General features: G+C 34.7%; 1 protein-coding gene across 10 annotated transcripts in view; it reads right to left on the bottom strand.

Annotated features, from left to right (window-relative positions):
* Positions 1 to 17,755, bottom strand: part of KCNT2 (potassium sodium-activated channel subfamily T member 2) — a 347,942-nt gene that overhangs the window by 228,445 nt on the left and 101,742 nt on the right. For all 10 annotated transcript variants that reach the window (XR_011499411.1, XR_011499412.1, XR_011499413.1 and 7 more), the window contains exons 6-8: positions 8,207 to 8,281; positions 6,898 to 6,981; positions 3,792 to 3,886 (exon numbers count right to left, since the gene is read on the bottom strand). Coding sequence is in view for 7 of the 10 variants with exons in the window: in XM_044762850.2 (XP_044618785.1) it covers positions 3,792 to 3,886; positions 6,898 to 6,981; positions 8,207 to 8,281 (254 nt within the window). In the remaining 3 variants the exon portion in view is untranslated. The remainder of the gene's footprint in view (positions 1 to 3,791; positions 3,887 to 6,897; positions 6,982 to 8,206; positions 8,282 to 17,755) is intronic.

The raw sequence follows: 17,755 nt of genomic DNA, 5'->3' as shown, positions 1-17,755 counted from the left end.
TAATTTTAAGATTGTGAGATCCATGAACAACACAGCCAATTCATCAAGTATTAGTTCCCCAATCTTTGGGGGCTTAAGTTCTGATATATGTATTAAAAGTTCTCATTTGGACAAGCATTGATAGTCCTCCTCAATGATATAATGTAACAGCAATTAATTATGACTAACTTCACCATGAATGTAAAATATATGTATGAATTGTACACATATATGCAAATATATACATTTATATATATACACATATATATCTGAAATATCCTTCTTTGATAAGTCAGGAAGGAAAATAACGGGAGTTTCTGGCATGGTATATGGCTCAATGTTCAGAGAGTAAGCCAAAAATGACAAGATCTTTATTCATAAGAGAAATACTCCTAAACAGTCTAAAAACTAGTTTTTATTTTTATCTTTAAAAAGCAGTCACTCCCTTGCCTGCTGCCTAGAATTTCTCCTACTTATCATTCCCTGGTTTTTACCTGTCATCTTATTCTAAGGTTAAATAAAGAAACCATGATAACTGGAGTCAGATTGGAGCCATGGGCACGTTGCGATGCTGTGTTCAGAAAATTAAAAATAATAAATGTACCCAGAGAGAGGGAGATGCCACCACTATCTTTAACTTAGTGAGGCTAACTAGAAGAAACAAATATTAGAAATATGCAGGGAGTACAGAAAACCTGAATACATTACAGTAGAGGAAGATGTTTTCTCTTGTTACCCATTACATATACTTTAGGCATCTTGGTTCAGTTCACAGTTTTATTGGTAAGTTACCATCCTTTGATATTTTAGAGTAAATTAGTTCTTGTGGATTCACAGGATAACTTAATCATCTTATATAAGAGGACATTTGAAGTGAAAAAAAGTTTTTTGGAGTGTTCATACCATAAGCCATGCCCTCTGCTAGACATTTTATAAACATATCTAATTTAACCTCATTTTTAAAAAAACAGCAAAAATCTTATAGGGTGATTAATGTTATCCTCATTTAATGATGTGGAAAATAAGGCTAGGTAAATTAAGTACATTGGCCAAGGGCTCTAATCTAGTATAGCCTTGAGTTTAAAACAAGAGATGTTTGAAAACATATAAACTTTCATGACTTCGTGCCAGAGATTGTTCATTCTTCCACAGTATCCAGTTTTTCTCTTTTTCATGCTAGGACAATATCCAGCTGGGTATACTGTTGCCCAGCTAGACTACATTTTTGCAGACACCCTTTCAACTATGTGTGGATGGATAACGAAATTCTAGTCTAAATTATGCACACAATTTCTGGGTTGTATCTTATCTTCTCCTTCCTACAGGCTGGAGTTAGGATGTAATTGCAAGACTAGAGCAGCCATCTTGAACCATGAGATAGAAACTATGTTTTAAGAATGGCAGAAAGCAAGATATAAGGAAATTTAGTCTCCAACAGTATTAAACTGATGTGACAGCCTTGCACAGACTTCCTAGACATTTCTACTCATTTAAGTTGTATCTTTGTGTATATCTATATTTCACAGTGTGTGGCACAAGTCTTTATTAAAACAGCTGTATGATATACTATTACCAAAATAACATTGTTTATATTTTTCTTATAGATAACTACACTTTTGATGGTGAATGCAAATAAGACTTATTCTACCATACTGTGATGATCATGATTTAAGAAGATTTTTGCTTGTAAGGCTAGAGAAGATTATGCAAAGAAATCAAACTTCAGTTTCACCATTCTAGATACTGTAATTTAAAAATATATTAATGTAACTGTATTAATGTACATATGATTAAAAACAACATTTTATGTAACAAAACATAACTCTATATAATAATTGCATGTTAAGGGACAGACTAATATCCACATATTGGCGACAGCTGTGACATTAGATAATATCTGTCAAAACTGCCACTCAAAACTTAAACACATACACACCCAACAACAACAAAAGCAACTATAATTGCAAATAAAACAAACAGTGAAACGCAAATATTTAAATGATGCATAAATTGCATAACGGAAATGTCATACAGATCATGAAAACGCTTCATCTGGCACTGTTGTATCCCTTGGCATAAGAAGGTGGCAAAATTTGTCTAGGTGCTTTCTTTGAAAATAAAAACTACTCAGGAAATAGATGTATAGCAGAAACTAAGATCCAAAAGAGAACCAAATATAGATGATTCATTTTGCTGAGGATGCTTCCAGAACAACAGTACTGAACTAGGTGTTATCATTTAAAAATAACTTGTCCTTATTTTAGCATTAATATTTCAACTTCCTCTTTACTAAATTTACTCTGACTCCACATAATATTTAGAAAGCATTCATTTTACCTTTAGTAATTTTTCAGCAATTGAAATATTGGCATGGGCATATGTATATAAAAATTTTTAATTTTAAGCACTTTTCCTCAAGTAAAATGAGAAATCTCCTAAATTATTCAAAATATGTCATTATTCTAAAATTAAGAATTTAGCAACTTAAGGAGGGAAGTCATTGCTGTCAGTACTTCATATTTACACAGTTAAATATTTGCCAGGTGAACAATAAACACAATTTGTGAAAAGAAAGACAAAATTGAAATGATAAGATGGCATTGTGTCAATTTTAGAGGGATATTTTATATGTAAAGACATTAAATGTCCTAAAATATGTTTTGTGAAATACAAAAGTATGCAATAAAACATATTTTAAATCCATTTAATAGAAATATTAACTGCATATTACTGATTCAAAGTAGTCTTCATACTTATATATCTAGATCTATATTTACATACATGTGTCTGTAAGTATATTCATACCTAGTTCAGTTGTACTAGTGTACGAGTGCATTTTTCCTACTTTAGAACTTCCTAATTAGCTTTTTTCTCTTTCTCAATAGGTCAAATTCAGGTCAAAGCACAATTGCACATAATATCTAAGTCTCCTGAAAAATAGATATATTATTCTAACTCATTTTTTGATTTTCACCTTTTTTTCTCTAGCTAAGAATCTGCATGAATCTGTTTGTGCAGTGCACCATTTCACATAGGAATACCCAACAATTGTCAAAGTGGGTTCGCAGGTTCGGATCCCAGGCGCAGACCTACACATGGCTCATCAAGCCATGTTGTGGCGGCGGCATCCCACATACAAAATAGAGGAAGATTGGCACAGATATTAGCTCAGGAACAACCTTCCTCAAGCAAAAAGAGGAAAATTGGTAATGGTTGTTAGCTCAGGGCCAATCTTTCTCACCAGAAAAAAAACAAAACAAAACAAAAGAAGTGGGACTATCCGAAAGAATAAATAACTGTTTTCCGTAATAAAGCAAAGCACTAGACCTTGCCTTGCACTGTCAGGAGATCTGCTCTTGCTTTCTGCCTGACTGCACACTAAAACATCAAGGGGAGAAGCCACAGGCAGCGACAGTGACGCGCAATGACAGTTTTCTCAGCAGTGTTTCTGCTTTGAAGATTGTAGAAAGATTAAGGGCAGCTCCATGTCAGGGGTTTGAAGGAAAAATTCTTGTCTGACAACTATGACATGCAGTACAAATTCTCATGATTTGGCTGTTTACAGCAGTTGAGAAAACATCCGAGTTGCAGTAAGTAACAATACCAAAGGTTGGATGTGCTTTCTTGTTTTTATGTAAAACCGAAGTAAGAATTTCACTTTTCCCTCTGTAGGAGGTCCGCTACATTTTATAGTGAATATTTTCCTATGATTTATTTTAGCCAACTCTAAATTAAAATTGTTTGTAACATTGCTTTCTAGGAAACTATAATTAAATCAAACATAATTAAAATGCCGAGATGTACAATCTTACCAGGTGAAGATAAGGCATAGTAATGTAGATATTAAAATCAAAACTTGATTAAACATTGCAGACTGTGTACGCTGAATGGCTCTGTGTAGATCATTCTAAAACAATACAGAAAAAGCATATTTTAAATTTTGATAAATGTTCACGAGTTTCATTACATTTATTACTATGTTACATTTCAACTATCTTGTGCATATTCAATACATATACTTTAAATGGATATAGCAGCATATTTTCATTTTTGCCTAGGTCTAAATATACCTTATGATAGCATTCATATTACAAAGACAATACTATGGGAGACCACCAAAGAACCACATTTCAGTTTACTTGCCTTACAAACATCTTTAGACATGTTACACAGACACCCCAAAAGCCCTCCATGGTAAGCATGGTCTTTTATGGGAAATTCTAATTTTAAAAATCAGAAAATAATGTATTCGTTAAGGGGAAAGTAATAGCTGGGTCAAACTACAATCACCTCTCCATCTCTGAATCCAGAAAAATAACATGAATTATGCCAGACAATTTATCATAAAAAGAATGACCAAATTTTCCAAAAGTTTAATTTCATTAATACTGAGACATGTGAATCCAAGATACACTTTTTATCTTTCCAACTGAAGGATATTAAAAAATAATAATATCCATCATTGTTTAAGATGCAAAACATGAGAACTCACATACGATACCGCTTATGTAATTTGTTACAAATTTCTTGAAGTTAATTTGGTAATATAGGTCAAAATTCACAAGTACGTCCTTTCTATTTCATGCATTCATTCATTCATTTAATGAGTATTTACTCAATAATACAATTTCTAAAAATTAACCACATGAGAATCATCAGAGATGGAAATCAATATTTATGCATGTTCATCTTTATTACAAAATTATAATATTATGTGAAATAATGACTATTCGATACTACTAAAATATGCAATAAAAAATGGTTGAATAAAGTGATCAAAACTATATAGTGGATTTAGGTGCATCATTAAAAATGATTTGAAGAGGAATATTTAATGACATAGGAACTTGTCCATTACATACGTGTATGACAAAATTCAAATTATAAAGTTGAACATACAATATAATTTCATGTATCATATATGTGCACAATTTTTCACAAAAAATATTAGAAGGATATAAATTATCACTAGTATTCAGTCTGTGTGGTAGATTTGTAGGTATTCATAATTTTTTACTTTATACTTTTCTGTTCATCTCAGCTTTTTATAATAAAGCTTTAACAGTCTTAAAATCAGTATTGCGTGAGATAAATAACTTCACCAACATAAAATCTTAATAAGCCAGTATCTTACCTTCCTCTACTATGCATTTAACCAGAACTGTTATGACAACAAAAAACTAAGTTGATTAGAAATTCACTTCTCATCCTTTACTTTCTTCTGACAGTGGTGTTAATGAGCAGAAAAATAAATTAAAATTTAGCAAACAGTGAGAGGAGGAGAAGCAAAATAAATACAATGGAAAATGAATCCTAAATTAATATCGCAAAGCACTGTTCTTACTCTCAGTGACTGACTAATGATTCCTCTCTTGGTTACGTTATTTTTTCCAACAACTAATAATGCAAATTAGCCAAGAAGTTTATTTTTTCCTGGTGTGTGTTTTTCATTAGCAATTTGGGCAATCTATATTTAGTGAAATGGTTTTATTTTGGGACAGTTAAGACAGCCCGATGTTTCTGCAAACCACTCCCCTGGCCATACTCTCCCATCCTCTGGCCATGTGCTTTCATGAGACTCCAGTGGTTACTTAGCATAAATATTTGGAAACATTCATACGGGTGTGAATACTCAAATGTTATTCGCATATTCCTTTTGGCCAAAACTTTTGTCAGAATTTCATAATTTTTTAAAAGAAAAACAAGCTTGCCTCCAAACAAATTTCATTTACAATGTAGTAAAATTAGTAACATTGAGCCCGTACTATGTTTATACCTGATACAATATTATATATATTATATTATAAATAACATGTATATCTATGAATGCACACATAGATATATACGCATGTATATACAATTTCATTTAATTCTCACAGCAAGTCTGTAATGCAGCCACTTTGATTCTCTTTTGAAGATGAGGAAATTAGCAAAGAAGTTACATCATTTGCCTCTCATATCAGAGTACTTAGCATATAGGGGACTCATATTAACATTTGTAGAATACATGACTTAAGAGCCAATGTCTTACAGCTCACTTATAAGCATTGAAGCCTACCGTAAATGTATTTTGTTCATAATTATAAACCAGTCCTTCCAAACAAAGTCAGCCTTGAGCAAAATGCAACTGTGGCCCATCTCTGAGTTCTACAACTCTTACTTCCTGCTTCCTTTTCTCCTTCCTAATATCCTGCTCACAACCCAACCTGGCCAAATCTAAACAGATGACTTCAAGTGAGGAGCTTCTAGATCCAGTACAGAGCCTTACAAAACCCCACAGATTTTTGTGGAATGTGAAACTACTTACAGTTAGGAACCGCTTGACAACATTGCCACCTGAACCCTTAAAACCCGGGGTCCCATTATGCATCAACAGATTACCTTGGGAGGAAGGCTGTTTGTCTTCAGAAGATTGGCTAAGAAGTTGGACCAGTCCAAACAGCAGTTAGCTTTGGTTTGGTGATGATTTAGAAAATTGGAACCATTTTTGTATACCAGTTCACAGAGTCTTACAAAGGTAGCATCTTGGCAATATGGGCATTTTATAACTTTCATTCTGATTAGGATACAAGCAGACTTAGGCCTATTAGCTTAGAGATTTATGCAACATATCATTTTAATTATTTGACAGGATTTTACCAAAACTTCTTTATTTTTACGAACATTTAAATAAAACTAATTACTAAGATACTAAATTAATTTAAAAGCAGTTTAAAAGTGAAACATTTAGAAATTTAATTATAACTGAAATTCCAATAGTATGTGCTTATATTTTATGGAAGAAAGCAGAATGAGGAAGTACAAGACTAAAAGCTCAAATCGTCTTCTCTCCATGTTTAATCTGAGCAAGTCAAAGTGAATAAGAAATAATGGAGGTTAAAAAGTATTTTTGTATTTGCACTTGACTTTTATACTTACAATCATATTTTCCAAGGCATGTTTGGCAAGCCAACAGTTTAGAAAGACTGGAACAAACAGATTCCTTAAGGAAGGCCAGAAAATCTGAAAAACAAGTCAAAACTAAACTTTTATCTCAAAGCAAGAAATCATACCCAGTCGATTGAAAAGAAATGTAAAACAAAAAAGTCATTAAAGACAATAGAATGATTTCCAACATGTGACAAATACTTTAAACTCATTAATGAAATGCAAGGAGCAGATATGATCTTTTCATTCATTATCTAAGTCTTATTTAGGGGAAAATTCTTGGGAAATTATTGTAGAAGTGGAAAGGAAATAATAAGCTCTCACTGGGTGTCAGCTATAAATATGCTAATTCTATCATTAAATCTTTTAGTGCGACAGTTTATAACAGACATCGCCTCTCTCTTCTCTGCAACTTGAGGTGAACAGCAGGAAAAAGGAGAGAAGACTTTGCCAATTTATAACATTACCACTTATTCTCTTCGGATTCAAACAGTTTAAGTGACATTGGGGAACCATATTCAATTGGAATTTTATTCAGTTAGCTTGGTTATCTAGCTCAGTTGATCCTCTAGACAAATCACGCAAATTAAAATAATTGTCAAAAGTGAGCAACAGCTTCAGATAGTATCTACTGATTTTCACAATTTTCCAAACCGAACTCAAATAAAGTGTTAGAAAGCGTATTCCCAACAGACATTATTATAACTCTATCAAATAGAGATTAAAACCTCATTTTGCAATGGGAAAGTGCTTGTTATGTATTTATGGGACTGTAGTTGCAAGGGATCATCGTGGAACTGGTACTCCACAGTACTGTGACAAAGAAGCAACTTGCTGGTTGTTGGCTTTTGGTAAATTTCTTATGAAAGACAGAATGGACTTAGTAAGTCCTGTGATTAAATTAGGCATAAATATATTCTCAGCATGAGAAACTTTTATAAATCCTTGGTTCTACTTGGTTTCTATTTTTTTTCAGTTCCAGAATATACACAAGAAATGGACTGATTAATTTCTAGTCTGTTTAGACAATATTGACATTTGTTTAAATGGCACCTCTGGAGCATATATTTCTAAAAAGTATTTCATTTTGCTACTGTACTAAATCTGATTAGTTTTTGCTCAATTTTATAATCCAGTTATCCAAATGATTTGACTTTATTTTTTAAAAACACTGTGATTCTAACCAAAGCCTAAATTCACTTATCTGACCTAATATATTATTTATTAGCATTTAGATTTAAAGACTTTACTTAACTCTAATAATAAAATCATTTATTTTAAAGATTCTTTTCGGACTTACTGAGATAATGAAGGGAACGGCATTAATTATTTCCAAGATGAAGGGTATTCGTAAAATCTGTTCCCAGATGTTTCCCTTCCAAGAAAGAATGAATAAAAATGAAAGTCAATTATACTGAATCCCATTAAAGGGAAAAAAGACAGCACTTAGAATTTCTCTAGCAAGAAGGATGCTGACATTAACAGAATACTGAATCATTATATAAAGATGTAGCAATGAATTTTAGAGGTGATTTTTCTAAAGGTAATTGTGCTCTCTCAATTTTATAGTAAGAAGTAAAACAAATGTTTATAGTAATCCTTGAATCTGAAATGTTTATAGCAAGCCTTGAGTAACACATTTTGATCATACAATATTTCATGGAAGAAAAATTACTGGTAAAAATAAAACATTAAAAAACCTACAGAATCAGTGAAAAAGTGACTCAATCTTAATTTTTTTACTATAAGAATTATGTTCACAAACTGTAAAGTATATTAAACAGTGTAAATACACATGCTTGTTAACAATGTTCATTGGCATTAACACTTTTTACATTAATAAAACTTAAAAGAAGGGCTTTTTCAATCATCTAAATTCTAATCTCCCAACCCATATAGTATAATAATATTAATCAGGACTGGCTACATAATTTGCAGGGCCCAGCGCAAAATGAAAATGCAGGTCCCTCTTATTAACAAATTACTAACCATTTCAAGATGGTGACATCAGAACATTAAAACAAGGGCAGGCCCTTCTAGTTGTGCAGCCCTGCCCAACTGCATAGATCACACGCCCGTGAAGCTGACCCTGATATTAACAGGCCATCACTGAAACTTTCTTGAATGGTGTTAAATGAAGAAGAACTCAGAACTTCCTACAGCAGCTTATCCTGCCATGGAGAGATCTATGTATTAGAAAGGCAATTTGCAAGCTGGCTCCCTGTAAGTTCCAATTATTTTACAACACTGGCTATAAAATTTGACGTCTTTCTTAATTTTCCTTGATGTCCCGGAGGCTTAAAACATTACAGTGATGCAAAATACCGTCGCATCGCAAAACAAACCTCTATATGGGGTGTTGGCTATATGCTAAAATATTAAGCAATAGGTTTTATCATTAGTTCATCATCCACCTCCAGGCTATATGAAAGTGGTAGGAGGGGAGCAGGTGGAAGAAATAGAAGCAATGAGAACTCCTCTGTATAGAGATGTTAGAGGTGCTATGGTGTTTCTCTCATCACTTCAAGGTAAGTGAGAAGGGCTCAAAGGACCCCTGAGAGAGCTTGGCTCAGACGTAGAGACTGTATTTGGCTAATGCCTAAAACATCTAAAAATGAGGAGAGAACACAGCAGAGAGAATGAGGGCTGAAATGAGAGTAAGCCACAGTTATGCCAATTTTAAGACAAAGGTACTTGTTTTCTGGGAACCAGATAAAGACCTTAAAGAAGGAAACCTACCATCATTTTAAAAGAGCTTACACTCAGGGGGGCTGTATCCTGAAGGGGAAATGGGACGTCAACAGACAGTGGACCTCAGAAGCCCAGGGTCTGGAGCAGAGCCCTAGTGGCCAGCCTGAGGCACTGAGGCAACCAGGAAGCTTTAGCCAAAGGCTTCAGGAGGACCCCAACAGCCCTGCTCATATCTGCCATGCAGAGCAGCCCAACGCCAGACTACACTGGTGCCAGTTAGGCAGATTCATCCAGACACTGACTTCCCTTCACTCCCTGTGCCTCCTCAGCCCTGCGGGGGCCAAAATCAGCTGCCATCAAAGAAGAGAGGAGGTAGAAATAGGAGAGGGCCCCCACAAGCATTCCCTGCCCACTGTAGTTAGGAGCTGAGGACCAGCTAAAGCCTTAAACTGGACGAGAATTTTAAATTAATATATGTATATTGATCATAATTTCTTAAATACTAAACTGAGATTTGCTTTGCAATTGAAGAGACTAGAAAAGCTCTGGGACCTGCCTGAGGTTTCTTCTGATGAGCACAGATAGTAAGGAGGATGCATGGATTTGAAGAAGTGCAGGAAGGCTTTCCTACTTGCACCGAGTCAGGTCTCTTCAATAAACTAGTTATAATTGATTTCAATTGTGCTAAAGTTTTTTTTTTCAATTGTGCAGGTTAATATTACCATTTTTTCAACAGTTTTTTGCATGATTCAGTTTCCAGAATGCTTAACATCTAGCTTACTCTTTCCTGGTTGTCTTTTTACTTTTCATTGTACATTTCTCCTCGATGTCAATGATTGTTCACAGGAAAAGAGACTGATGTGAACAGTAGGGAGAGGAGGGTATGGGAACAGTTACCACTGGTGATATGGTAGAAAGATCTTTCTACTAATATACAGCGAGATTAGCATTAGGAGTTTTCTTAGCTGTGACACACTGGACAAATTCAGTTCATAGTAAACAAAAACCTTCCGTGTCTCTGATGGCTCTCTTCATTTCCAATTAGAACACGTCAATTTGATATTTATGATTTTTTTCTCAAATCATTAAAAAAGTCTCATAACTGGCATCTGACTTGGTTGGATTTATTTCTGAATTATCTTCCATATTGAAGCCAGAAGATTCTTTCTAAAATGCTAAATTTCCATTGCCAATATAATAACATACAAACTCCTCATTATATTCTACGAAGCTTCATAGTTTGGACTCTGGCTACTGGTCTGGTTTGTACCTGCTCATTCCTCTCCCCCTCTTGAATTCAGCCTCAGCTTCATCCACACTGAATTGTATACAGTTCTCTGAACAAGCTAGGCTATTTCACACTTTCATAGCATTGCTCATACTCCTGCCTCTGCTTGGAATGTCCCACACCCCATGCCTTCACCACTAATCTCCCTGACAAGTGTTTGTGACACTTTATAGAACTTACTTGTTTATATGCCTTTAGGGCTCAATAAGCATGTTAAGAAATAAATGAAACTCCCAAATATTTTATACATACTCTGCCCCTTCTTGGTATAACTGTTTTACTTGTTGAACTAAAGTATCTATATCCCTTTCATTGGATCCAAGTGGAAACACTCGAAATAATTTTCTTATTTAAAGTCTTCTTCAATGTAGTTATGTACAAGTTGTCAAACTTGTAACCACAGAGTTCAATAGAAATTTCCTGGAGGAGAGCACTTCAAGAGTACTTGGCTACATATCCATCTTAGGTAATTTCATCTGTGCTTCAACTTCAACTTATTATCAATAATAAGCCAATGACTTCCCGTGTTGGATCTCTAGCCCAGGTCAATATTGCATCTCTGTTCCAGATTCTGTTCCAGATCTCCACTGCTTCAGACAGATGCCTCAAAGGTACCTGGTGTATAATATGTCTAAAAGGATAATTTACTTTTTGCCCTGACTGGTTCCCTGGTAACACGCACCAAAAATCCTGGAGAAACTCTAAACCTTCCTTTGATGCTACCTAACTGGTCACTAAGACCTCTGATTCACAAATAGATCTTGAGTGTGTCTGTTCTCATTCTAACTCCATTCTTACTCTTTGACCTGGACGAGACTCCTAATTGGTCTCCTTCCCTCCATGCTTGCCCCATTCCATTCACCTAAAACAATATCAGGATTATTTGTCTAAAGGCACACCTAATATGCCAATCCCCTGCACACTTAACCCACCCCATACCCACTCACTTTGAGATTCTTGAACTATGCAGATATTTTCACAACAAACACAAAAATTCTATTACCACCTACAAGGCACTATATCATTTGGCTTTTGATGATCTCTCCACCCTTATTTTAAAGGTCATTCTTTCCAAAGAACTTTCAGTCCTTAGAATATTCCAGGGTCTTTAAGAGGCTTGAAAAATCTTCACCTTACTTTCCAACTTCAATTTCCCTAGTTAACTCACACATATCTTTCAGCTCTCAGCTCAAAAGCTTTTGAGTTTTTTGACACTTTCCTCACGCGCTTATCACACACACTCTCGACAAGCTCAGACTCCCACATTAGGTTTTTTGATTCTCCATCAATGTCCTTCACATGACTTTTTTCAGTTTGTATTGATATATTTAATACAATACTTGATTTTAAATTCTATGACGTCCAGATGAGTGTCAGTTTAGTTCAGGATTCTATGCTCTCTTGCTAGCACAGTGCTTGACAATCTGAAGCTCCTAAATGAAAACTGTAACCACATTATGTCAAACATGCTACTGTTGATTCATAGCAAGAGTGTGTGTGTGTGCATGCGTGTGTGTGTGTTGTGGCAAATGAATGAACTCTCCACTGGGGACTAATTTTCGTGATCTAAAATTACACAAAGGGGCAATGTGCTCATTGCTAAAAATAAATGAATCTCTTTTGAGTTATATTCATTATGGTTAATTCTAAGACCTCAGGTTGCCTTCTGAATTTAAAGGTATATTCATAAATTATCTTCCTTAAGATTAGCTAATGAAAAATAAATACAGAAAGTATCTATAAGTTTCACTGGCTGTTAGGGAGTCTAACATATAAAGCACATGATATAAATCCACATCATAAAAGCAATTATAATGAAAAAAGAGCATACACATCATAGAATGTCCCTATGGTGAGAAGCATACAATAAAATCCAAAAGGCAGGCATAGCACCTTTCAAAATTATGTTAAATACTTGTTTCATTTAATCTTATTTTCATGAAGGAGATAAAAGACATTAGTCTTTTTCCACCAGGTAACTTCTTGAAGGAAAAATAATTCTAAGAGGTTGCTTTATCTGTTCTAAATGTGCTTTCACTCTCTATGATCTTCTTCTTATTGACAGAATTCAGTAAAATATAAATAAACCTTAATCCAACTATCTACAACATTTGGTATGAACGTAACTTTCCTTAACCAATAAAAATGCAGGAAAACAGGTGATTTTCTAAAGTGTATCAGGCTTTTATGTTATCATAAAGGAAAGCGGCAGTTTGGAACTATAATCCAGGCAACTCTAAAAAGCACTTTAAAAATCATAAGACTTATGGTAATTTAGTTACTCTTAGCCCAGGTTGGACCAAGAGACTTTTGAAAGACAGTTTCTTCTTCAATATTAAGAATATATTTAAAACCCTCATACACTGTTGGTGGGAATGCAAACTGGTACAGCCACTATGGAAAACAGTATGGAGATTTCTCAAAAAGTTAAAAATAGAAATACCCTATGACCCAGCCATCCCATTACTGGGTATCTATCCTAAGAACCTGATATCAGATATCTCAAGAGTCCGTTGCACCCCTATGTTCATCGCAGCATTATTTACAATAGCCAAGACGTGGAACCAGCCTACATGCCCAGAAACTGATGATTGGATAAAGAAGATGTGGTATATATACACAATGGAATACTACTCAGCCATAAAAAAAGACGAAATTGGCCCATTCACAACAATGTGGATGGACCTCGAGGGCATTATGTTAAGCGAAATAAGTCAGTCAGAGAAAGACGAACTCTATATGACTCCACTCATAGGTGGAAATTAGTATGTTGAGAAGGAGATCTGATCGGTGGTTACCAGGGAAAAGGGGGGGTGGGGGGAGGGTACGGAGGGGGAAGTGGTGTACCCACAACATGACTAACAAAAATGTACAACTGAAATTTCACAAGCTTGTAATCCATCATAACATTAATAAAAAAAAAAAAAGAATATATTTAAAATACTTAACGAAAAAGGCTGATAACTTATCTTCTTTCAATGAATTTAAAATAGTGCAGCAACCCTGCGGCAGTCGTATTTTGTATATCCAAATGTAAACTCTACAATGTTTAGAGTGACCATTTCCATGGGTTAGTAAGCAGAATCACCACTATCTAGGAGTATCGAGGAGTCCTAGCTCCAGATTCTTCACTCTTTTCCAGGAATAAGCCCATCATGGTACTAAAATTTCAAAATCGTTGCTTCTTATAAAGTGATTACAGGAAAAAAATCGTAAATTTAGCAAAAACTTTCTAGGTATGTTGAATTTTTGTTTGCAGAGGTTTGGGAACTACGCTGGGGCTTGTTTTATCTCCTTTTGATTTAATGAATGTGTGTATAGATAGAGTTCTATTTTGAAAGCAGCTGATAAAGACATAGAGGGTATTTACGGTGACAGAGGAATAAGGACTTTACTGTTGGGTGAATCACGTGGTTGTTTTGCCAAGCAGCTATCGACATGAGTAGAATGATGGTTTAAGTACAGACCTGCACTTCTGTATGATAGAAGATAAAGTAAGTTGATATCAGGGATTTTTAATCCTTATGTGCTAACCTCAACATATACTTTAAAGAGTTTTTGCTTTTATTGCTTTTACTCATCAGTCTTTGTTTTTCCAAACCTGTAGTCTCCATGATAATTTAAACTGTTTTAATTGTTAAGGATTAAGTCATGCTAATTTTAGATTATCTAATTTCAAGAATTATAAAGTGCTTACAGAATATTATTATTATTGTTATTTTTTGAGGAAGATTAGCCCTGAACTAACAACTGATACCAATTCTCCTCTTTTTGCTGAGGAAGACTGGCCCTGAGCTGACACCCATGCCCATGTTCCTCTACTTTATATGTGGGATGCCTACCAGAGCATGGCTTGCCAAGCGGTGCCATGTCCACACTTGGGATTCGAACTGGGAACCCTGGGCTGCCAAAGCGGAACGTGTGCACTTAACCACTGTGCAATCAGGCCAGCCCCCAGAATATTATATTAAATTCATTTTTAAATATTGAATATATACAGATATTGTATATGTATACATTATCTGTATATATAAATACACACATATGTAAACAAATAGGAAAGTGTATGCTGATCTGCTGTTAATAATGATATTTCAGAACTAAAAGTATCAAAGAACAGTATTAGGGATGGATACAGTTGCTAATGCAATATCCGTTTCTGTGTACCTGACTATAATGTTTCCTAAAATTCTAACTTGAGAGGAGGAGCTCACTTGAAGTTCTACTCTCCAAACTTGCCTGACTTATAGGCTATAAATAGTTACCAATTACATAATTTATTCATTCCAAAACATCTGTCGAACAGTCTATTGAAGGAGTCAAAAGAGTTCATGAGTTTGACTGAATTTATGAGAGGAAAAAGAAGGTGATGAACAACAACCCATCTTTCCAATATCACATAACTCTTTTTTATCCTTTCATTCCTTTGTAACACACAAGATTCAACCACCATCTACTTTTCCTTCATCAAAGCCACTAATCTTCATGAAGGTCAGAATGGAAATAATATATATCATCCGGCTCTGCCTAGAAGGCCTTATAATGCTTTGCTCTCATTTTATAAATGGAAGGAAATAATTAATTACAAATGTCAGCATCATAGGATTACAATGGAAAATTATCTTGAATCTGCTTGGTGTTTTTTAATGACTTTTAAAATCAGGGTTAAGAGTTCTATTAGCAAAGCACAAAGTTAATTTCATATTACTTTTTAGTTAGAATTTGGAGCAAATACATTCACAAATGCAGATTAATATTTTGGCGAGCTTATATATCTGCACACACTCTTGTACTAGTAAAAGAGATTTAATTAATTTACCAAAAACACCCACATGATTAATTTTTTAGCATGTCGCTTTTTGTATACCTCATTCAACATTCATCGCATACTTGAATACTAAGGAACTTAAAGGATAAAATCTTGGATATTAATTTACTTGATTTTTATTTTGTTCTTCTAGATAACCAAAATCCAGATTTCTCAATCAGTACATGTTTATAGAGCACCTATTTTGACAAGGAGATATACTGATAAACCAGTAAAAAATCCTTCCTCAACATCCTGGTCAATACTGCTCATCACTGAGCTAGTGCTTGCCAGGTTATTTAGGGATGAGGGACCACCTGTGTGTAAGCTCTTTCAGCTTGCCTTTGCTGCCTTCAAAATATCCTCTCAAGTCCCACGTTCCACCTTCTGTGCTCTCACAAAAGAATGGAATGTTATCAAAGCTGATCAACAGACCTCAGGTTTCTATTCCCACTTATTTTCACTTTTTAGAAACTTTGCTTCATTCATCATCTTTTCTTGTCCTCTCTACAACCTTTAAATGATGCACATTTTTTCCATTGTTAGGCAATCTTCCCTGCCTCATTCTACTACTTCTGGCGAGCCCCTGCAAAAATCAACATTCTTCACTTAAAACTGACTTTCAATTGTATTCTTAAAGGCGAATAGCAAAAGATCTCCTAAACTGTAAACTCAGTGGCCTTTTCTCAAGCTTCTGACTAAACCTGCCATAGGTGACATGCTATCATGTAACACTCTTCTGCTTTAGACATTTCTAACATTCTATTTTTTTCTCATAAATATTTAATCAACCCATTTATATGTTCCGAAAAGCCCTCATTCTTTTCTTTCTGCACTTTCTAATTCATCAATCTCACCTTATTTGATACTGGAATTATTTTCTTTAGATGGAGTTAATAGAGAATTAAAAAATTTACAAAATGAAGCCAGAGGGAAACAGTGAAAGAGTTTGTAAGGACTTCTTGCTCTAAATTTAGAATTAAAAAGTAGTCTAAGAAATATCTTCAAAAACCTATGTTTTAAAAAGTGAGACAGAAATTTATATGTTAGATAAGAGTTTCCCAAAACATAACCTTGAGTACACTTGTTGATATAGTACATGCAGAAACTGTGACCTGAGCATTAGTGAGGAATATGACAACCATTCCAATGACCTTCTACCCTTCTTGTCTATTTCTCTGTCTTCTCTGATGGCTCTATTCTTCTTCCAACAACCACAAGAGAAGCATCTCCATCAACATGAGCTTTAGCTTCTCCCTTGGTTATTATCCCTTACTCGATGGACTTGCGCACGTCCTTATCCATCTCTGACAATGCCTGACAAATCCTAATAAACCTCTCTCTTCTGCAAGTCCCAGATCCTTATTTTCATTTGCCTGTAAGTCATGCCCACCTGTTTGTCCATAAACTCCTCAAATTCATCATTTCCAAAACCATTTCCATTATTTCATCTATGACGACTCCCAGCTGAATATTTTTTCTTGATGTAATTTTTCTTAGATTTACTGCCAGTTTCCCAGTCATTTGGATTTAGAAAATCTTAAAATGATATTTTGATTTTTCCTTTTCCTCACCTATGCCAACCAATCCGTTGATTTCTTTAGATTCTACCTTCTTAATTTATCTTGCCACAAATCCGTCTATTCCTTGCACCCAGCCAAAAACTCACTCCCAGTTTTCCTTTCATGCTATGATCGTGTCTGAACTGAGCACATGGCCTCAGTGTGATCTCTCTTTGTCCTGTGCTGCACAGATGTTATAAATACTCCTAAAACTTAATTACAATTATAGGACTCTCACGTTCACCATCCTCTGTTAACTTCCCACTCTACGTTGTTAGACAAGGCCTTCACAACACTGTCCCAAACATTTTCCACCAATTTATCCCAAATACCCTATATTCTGCCCAAACGTCACTATTTAATATTCTTCTAATTCTATATGCACATGCATCCTTTTATGCCTTTGCTCATTCTGTCAATCCCTATTGTCCTGTCTTTTCATCTTTCCTTGGTGAAACCACTGATTCCAGGACTCTCTTTAAATCAGTCAAGCATTTTCTT

The sequence above is a fragment of the Equus asinus genome, chromosome 30 (assembly GCF_041296235.1).
Source record: "Equus asinus isolate D_3611 breed Donkey chromosome 30, EquAss-T2T_v2, whole genome shotgun sequence".
NCBI classification, from domain to species: Eukaryota; Metazoa; Chordata; class Mammalia; order Perissodactyla; family Equidae; genus Equus; species Equus asinus.
Note: the sequence above shows the minus strand (reverse complement) of the source record. Positions and strands in the feature narration are given on the sequence as shown.